General features: G+C 42.5%; 1 protein-coding gene across 2 annotated transcripts in view; it reads left to right on the forward strand.

Moving 5' to 3' along the window:
* The first annotated feature begins 938 nt into the window (after nt 1-938).
* The window catches only part of LOC311046515 (uncharacterized protein), a 28,738-nt gene continuing 21,667 nt past the window's right edge, over nt 939-8,009 (forward strand). For both annotated transcript variants that reach the window (XM_084058863.1, XM_084058864.1), the window contains exons 1-4: nt 939-1,044; nt 5,662-5,738; nt 5,836-6,165; nt 6,479-6,793. In XM_084058863.1, the coding sequence (XP_083914989.1) occupies nt 5,672-5,738; nt 5,836-6,165; nt 6,479-6,793 (712 nt within the window). In that variant the 5' untranslated portion in view covers nt 939-1,044; nt 5,662-5,671. The remainder of the gene's footprint in view (nt 1,045-5,661; nt 5,739-5,835; nt 6,166-6,478; nt 6,794-8,009) is intronic.

The raw sequence follows: 8,009 nt of genomic DNA on the forward strand, positions 1-8,009 counted from the left end.
CCATGGCTCCTCCTCGACTCGACCTCCTTCTCTGTACCTGACTACCTGAACACTCTCCCTGTTCCTCCTGTTGTATGAAAGTATCTAATTTCATTTCTTTCTTTGCCTGAGAACCACTATTGCCGTTTCCTTGCTTTCTTTTGAGAGTATTGCCCTCTGCACCTACGTTCAGTGGTGGACAATAACGGAGTAAATGTACTTGAGTACCGTACTTAAGTACTGAAAGTAAGAGTAATATACTAATTACTCTTATCTTACTTGAGTACATTTCCAAGAAAAATATTTTACTTTTACTCAAGTACATTTCTAGAAAGGCTGTAAAGTACTGAGTGCTTTTAGGGGGGGGGGGGGGGGGGGGGGGGGGGTGGAGCGCGTATACCGCACCCCTAACCTAAAAGGTCTTCCCGCGGCTATGTGTCCATCTGATCTGTTTCTGCAGCTTCCTCACTGTTATTTATCTGTTGTACTGAGCTGTTCCTCTCTCTCTCTCTCCCTCTCTCTCTCTCTCTCTCTCTCTCTCTCTCACTCACTCACTCAACATATCTTCGTCATCGCAGCGCATCTGTTGTACTCATCATCTGTTGTACTCAGCTGTTCCTCTCTCTCTCTCGCTCTCTCTCGCTCTCTCTCTCTCTCTCTCTCTCTCTCTCTCTCTCTCTCTCTCTCTCTCTCTCTCTCTCTCACTCACTCACTCACTCACTCACTCACTCACTCACTCACTCACTCACTCCCTCAACATATCTTCATCATCGCAGCGCATCTGTTGTACTCATCATCTGTTGTACTCAGCTGTTCCTCTCTCTCTCTCTCTCTCTCTCTCTCTCTCTCTCTCTCTCTCTCTCTCTCTCTCTCTCTCTCTCTCTCTCACACTCACTCACTCACTCACTCACTCAGAATCAGAGCAGGAAGTCTGTTGTTTTGGATACATCAGAGCAGAAATTGGACATCGGACAGCGGGAAAAAAACATATTAGAAAAGTGAACAAAGAGACTTGAAGAGTGAAGAATAAGCAGTTGTGAAACTTCATAAAAGAGGAGGATTCCGGTGAGTTGTCCAAACCTGCTGTTATAGAGCCTGAGGCTCTACACCAGCAGGTTTCATTTAGCATTTCATACATCATTTCAAACAGAAGTCTATGGGAGTGTCTATAATGTACGACGGCGTATTAGAGCCAGTTTTGCCAAATAAAACTAGGAGATTTCTTAGTTCAAAGTTGCAAATCTGCGAGTTTATGAACTAGAAAATTTCCTACATTAAACTCAGAGATTTCTGAGTTAAATGTCAGAATAATGCCCCGCCCCCACAGACTTTTTATTGTTTTTAATTTCAAGAACTGGCACTAATACGCCGTCGTAATAATGCTCTCTCTCAGCAGCTCTGAAACATACGGTTCATTGAACATCATGCCATACAGTAACCTGCACTGCATTCAGATCGTTGAGACCATTGCATTTTCTTGTCATACACCTAACCTGTGTGTGTGTGTGTGTGTGTGTGTGTGTGTGTGTGTGTGTGTGTGTGTGTGTGTGTGTGTGTGTGTGTGTGTGGTGTGTGTGTGAGCGAGCGCACGTGCGTGCGTGCGTATGTGTGAGCGCGCACAGTCTTATTCCTGTCATTCTGTGGTTTCTTCCTGTCCCAGCAACATCTGTCTTGGTTGACTACAGACTAACTATGCAGCACCTGTGATTACAGATAGCCCCTTGGGTTAAAAATGCAAGAGAAGCACAACTTAGCTTTATAAAATCCCTGTCCGTTTATCAGTTGTTGTGTCACCATGAACTTTAGTTCAACATTTTTAATTATGAACTATGAAGTGAACTAGTTCATTTAAAAATGTGTGAACTGAACTTTGAACTAGTTCATGTAGAAAGGGAACTTTCCCAACACTGGCCACATGTTCCACACAGCTGCATACATCTGGACTACACAGCTCTCTCTCTGTGATTGTCTGTGATTGTGTGTGTGTGTGTGTGTGTGTGTGTGTGTGTGTGTGTGTGTGTGTGTGTGTGTGTGTGTGTGTGTGTGTGTGTGTGTGTGTGTGTGTGTGTGTTTGACTGTGTGTGTGACTGTGCGTGTGTGCGGCGTGCGCTCTGCTCAAGTACATTGACTCAAGTACTGTACTTAAGTACAGTGACTTGTACTTGTATTTGCAGTCTTGATACTTTTAAAAAAACATGTGAGTAATTTTGTGGTCTTCTACCTACAAAAATGCACACTGAGGATTTAGCTGCGTTCGAGTTTCTACTTTAATCATAAAATGGTAATTGGTTAATAGGTCCGCTATTATTTCATAGCATGGCGAGAGAGTATGTTTTACCCTCCGTCCGTCCGTCCGTGTGTGTGTGTGTGTGTGTGTGTGTGTCCGTCCGTCCGTCCATCTGTGAACAGCTAATCTCCGGCACCGTTGGCTTGATCGCAGTGAAACTGAGCACACACACTCCCTGGATGCCAATTCCAAACTTCTGCCCCAATTTTTTCACGTGGGCCTGTTATAGCGCCACCAGGAGGCCGATTTGTGCAAAACATATTTTTTGACAGTACTCCTACATATTTTATCCAAATATCACACAAATCGGTACACAGTATCTCTATATTCATGTGATCACCACGGATCTGTCTGATTGTCCATATTCCATCCTGATTGGCTAAGGTTGGCTTCCAAAGTTTGCAGGATTGGTCCGTTTTGAACTAAAAGCGTCAAATCATGAACGCAGCTTGCTATTTCCGTGAAATTTCACACGCACATTCCCACTAGGCAGAGGAAGATATGTCACTTGAAAATGTTCAAATCAGCCTCATGGTGGCGCTATAAAAGGCCGATTTGCCTTTTTAACTATAACTGCACCGATATGCGTGAAACTTTGCACGCATACTCCCTAGAGGCCGAGGAAAAACATCTGTCCTGCATTTTTCACATTAGCCTTTTATAGCGCCACCAGGAGGCCGACCTATGTAATACCTTTTTTTTTAGATTAAGCCTTCACATTTTATCCAAATTTCACGCAAATCGGTACACATGATCTCTATAGTCATGTGATCAAGATGGATCTGTTTGGTTTTTCATATTCCATCCTGATTGGCTAACATTGACATCTAAAGTTTGCAAGAGTAGCCCGTTTTGAACAAAATGCCGCAAATCATGAACGCAGCGTCACTCGGAACGGGTCGGAATCGGATCAGATTTCATTGACACCATTTCGGTCCCGGTCTGGTTCTTTTTGGACCCGTGAGGAGCTCTAGTGTACAGTACAGTTTATGATTGTTAATTTTACAGTGGAGTGTGGGGATGTACTTATTATTATAGACTAGAGTTTCGGGGGGCTACGCCCCCCTCAACCCCAGCCGCGCACGGGGCCCAGCGTGGGCGCGTGTATATTGGGGTACCCAAATCGCCGGAGTGAAACTGTGGAAAAGGAAAAAAAACAAATTAGAAGAAATTATATTTATTATGTTGCAGGGGGTCCACAGGGGGTCCGCGGACCCCCTGCTGGTCCACGGACATCCTGTGGAGTGTTGGGACGCGCGGGGACCCCCCTGGAACATTGCGGACCCCTTCGGTGTTTTTTTTTATTTTCATGAAGGTGGTTGCTTGTTTCTGGCGCTTGTTTTTAGGAAACCTGCATGCCAACCTGGCAACCCTCATGTTTACCCTTAGCACATGGAGTAACGGTGCGTGCTGTAGTTGTTTTCCACGCTCGCGCTAATGAAACACTAAACGGAGAAGCTTATGATTGTGAGGTTGAGCGTGAATGTATTAGCATTGTAGTCACCTGAATTGAGCGTGGAAGCAGAAGACACGGTGAAGGGGAGGTGAAGGAGGCGCTTGTGTTGTCGTTTTTCTGGCGAAGGAGAGAGCTGCGGAGTTTCAATGGCGGCCGTTCGTGTTGTTTCGGCGAAACCTGTCGCCTTTCGGTAAGAAAGTGATTCACCTTCCGTTTTGTCCGAAATGTGGTGAGTGTAATAAATTATGTGGCGACGTGGAAACTGTGGAGTGAGCAATGATAGGTGCCCTACGCCACCCGTAAATTGTGAAAGTTTTCGCGACATGTCCTGTGTCGGCGTTCTGTTTACTCGATTACAGAGCTGTGGCTATAGCGTCAGCGGCGCGCGGAAGTAACTTGTCGTTTATATAATTAGATAGATTCATGGATGTAATTCGTTTTTTTCCCCCTATTGTATACTGTATATTTGAGTGTACTTGGGGCCCTTTGTTCCAGTCTGTACGTAAGGCTGGTCTTGGTGGCAGGTGTTTTTGTCTGTGATTTTATTCACTGCCAAGGTCATTGTAAAAATGCACATTGAGTGCACATGTGTGCTTTTTTTTGTGCATGGTAAGACTGCCTTTGAGTTTGTGTCTAGTGTGTTTAGGGTTCAATTGTTCATGAGTAAACACTGTGTGTTTCACTGTGTGGACTTAAATTGTATGTAGGCAACTAAGCATGTCACAATTATATTGTGATGTATCAATATAACTTATATATTTACAATATTGTTTACGATACTCTTTTTTTTATGACATACTTTTATGAAACTATTTCCTCACAGTTGGCAGGTCTTAATAAGGAACAGTGGTTCTCAAAGTGGGGTCCGGGGACCCCCAGGGGTCCTTGAGGGGGTTCCAGGGGGCCCCCAGCCTAATGATCGATAGCTAGGAAGCAAATGGATCCTTAAGTGTCTGTAACTCTGAGAGCATAGAAATGGAACCAAATGGATCCTAGCGGGTCCATTTGGTTCCATTTGTACGCTCTCAGAGTTACATTAACACGATACTACAGTGTAGATTGGGGGGGTCTTAGAGATCAAAATGATATCAAATGGTTCAGTTTAATGTATATCAAACTGAGGCGGGCGCGGTCCCGTGAAATTCTCGCACGCGTGCTCGCTGTGCACACGCGTGCGGGCGGCAAGAGCTGGATTGTGGTGAGCTTTCCTTTTCCCCGCACCGTGCAGGTGGACAAAACAACAATGACCGCAGCGCGATCACCGCTGACCCGATCGGTAACGTCCGCGTGGGCCGCTTCCCGTCTGTCATGTCACTACATTTATTCTCATTGAAAATGAATTACATAGGCGCGTTGGCCGTTTGCCGTGTGAAAGGACCTTTAGTTACTAATTACTTTGTAGATTTAAATCATATTTAATCATCATCAAGTATGACATAGGGTTTACGTAGTTAATTATCAATAATTGAACTCAATATACTTTTGCTACTTTAAGTATGTTTTGATGCCAATACTTTTGTACTTTGACTTTATTTTGAATGCAGGACTTTTACTTACGAACTTTACATTGGGTTACTGCTACCTTAGTCCGATTCTACAAATGTCTACAAAAACGTATGTTTTCAGTGGATCTCCACATTTTTGTCAAGGACCCCTCAAATTATGTATTTGACCATCTCAAAATATTTTTGTTTCAGGAACCGCCAGAAGCAAAGATTTGAGATAAAAATGTTCGCTTTAAAAAATTACATGAAATTACAAGATTACATATTCAACGATTTGCACAAATATTCACGTTTTTTCAAAAATAGCAGATCTACATGCTCATAGCGTGGCACAAAGTGACTCGAGTGCATCTATGAGGATTAATTTTATGTTATTGATTATCAGACTATCACAAAAGAAAACAACAACATCAACCATGTTTCTTTCCCTACAGGACAAAGACCATGGCCTCTGTTGGTACATGCTTGCTGTTTTTTACCATCATCCATTTCAGTGCAGGGAATGATTACTGTAAGAATGATCCTGACCTCCAACATTTCAATCTGACATTTTACATCTTAACATGCTGCTGTTAATTAACTGACTCTTTTTATATCTCATTCTGCAGTACGTCTGCACTGTGAATCTGAAAACTTTGGCGAATATGGACAGGATTCAATAATCAAATGTACCATGAAAACTCCAGAAGCACCAGATGTAACGATCATCAGTGTCGATTGGAGTAAAAAAGGGTCAGGTCGAGTAGTTCTGTTTCACAATGGTCAACAACACACAAATGAACCACGTTTTCAGTTGGTCGTGCAAAACTGGAATGAGAAAACCATGAATGTGTCTCTGCTTGTGAGTAATACTCAGGTCACAGACTACGGAGATTATGTATGCAGGGTGAGAACGACAAACGGTGTATACAGAATCACAACCAGCCTCAGTGTCAAAGGTGAGAGCCCTCAATTGACCTTATTGTCTCCGCCAGGCCGGACATTGTTTTCGCCCAACTATGTTTTTTGTGCTTGGATCATTCATAAGCTGACCCCACCCGTCCCTTGGCAGTGTGGGCGTTTGGACGACGTCTCGTCAGAAGTCGTTCTTGGAATGAGTTAACATATTGAACCGATAACATGAAGACCATCCAATGGTGTAGTTAAAAGCTGATTAAAAACTACACGTGACCATGTTTACTCCACATCATTGTACAACTACTGAACCTGCTTTTATTCTTGTTTATTGTCCCCATGTCTTTCACTTTACAGCCAAATACAGTACACCAACTGTAAGCTCCATACCCAAGGGCATTATTCCACACAGTACAGATGTGATGCTCATCTGTAACTCTATGGGTGGTTACCCAGAGGGTACAATTCGCTGGTTCTATCTGAAAAAAGAATTGACGGACAGCTCTGAACTGGAGATTGAACGGATGGATGATGGATGGCGCTTTAACCTCAACAGTAAACTCACTTTGCTGAAGAACTCTGTTCACCCGGGGTGCTACACATGTTCTGTGTACAATTCTAATGGAGTCAAAGAAGGGGAGACGGAATTTGGTCTTAGCTTCAAAGATACAAGTATGTGTTGTTGTTTTTTTCTGTTTACCCAGCTTGATCTTTCATAGTACTGTAAATCCCAGGATATAATATAAGGGTTATGGTTAGGTAATCTCTAACCCTGGTCAAACGGCAGCCTTTTCTGTTTTTCCAAACCAATCTCTATGTGAATTAACGTTTCCTGCTATTAAAATAGCTTATTATTTATTTGTAATCTATAGAAAACAGCAACAAAAAAATGTATATATTTATTAATTATTGTGAAATGAATAGTTCTTCAAATAGAATTGGCTTTAACTCATCTGCTCAACATAATTGCAACTGTCATATCAATAAATAATCAACAGCACATTATTCATAAACTCTTGAAGTAATCGTGATGTCTTAACAGTTTTGCAAACAAAGTGCTACCTTACCAGGTGTTCATGTAGCATCAATATTTCTGTTCTTGAATTATCATTCATGGTTTTCATCAATGCTCGCGGGCCTCATGCAGCAATAAGTTCCTAATATTTCCTCTTACATTTCTTCCTAAGTGAATTCCTAAGAGAACTCCAGTCAAATTCATGAAACGTTCTTAAAAGGCAGAATTGTTCGTAACTATGTTCTTAATGATGATGAATCCCAATCCTCATAACTTGAAGGGGTGTGCCAGTCAATCCTAATTACCATAGGGAGCCGCCCCACCAATCCCAATATAAGGTATGACTGCATGGCTCTGCCTGCAGTCACACCTGTTTGTGATTGCTGCACACAGAAATCACAGGAAATCACACACAGAAATAAAGTTGAGAGAATGAAGTAAAGAATACCTAAACTAAAGTCTAAAGATGGTTGAACACCAGACTCCAAACATAAAAATAAATAAATCAATAGTTCTGTGGAGTTACTTCTGAAGTGAACACCAAATTATTTTATTGAATTAATGAATGTATTTTATTATTTCTCTCACATTAATCAACATATCACCACTAGACATCAATGTAAATTTGCTGAAATTAGCTGTTCAAAATGTTATCCATATTTCATGTTCAGGGGTAGCGTTAGTAGTGTTTATAAAACATTGTATTACTGAAAGGTGGGTGGGTGATATAATAGGGGTGTGGTGGGTGATATGGTGGTGCAAGGAGGGGTGTAGGGGGCTGTGTGCGGGGTATGGGGATGGGTATGACGGGTGGGTATAGGGGGGCTTTCAGGAAAGGGGACAGGAAAAGAGGAGTGTGGCGAATGTCGGGGA

The sequence above is a fragment of the Gymnoscopelus microlampas genome (assembly GCF_963454915.1).
Source record: "Gymnoscopelus microlampas genome assembly, chromosome: 6".
Classification (NCBI taxonomy): domain Eukaryota; kingdom Metazoa; phylum Chordata; class Actinopteri; order Myctophiformes; family Myctophidae; genus Gymnoscopelus; species Gymnoscopelus microlampas.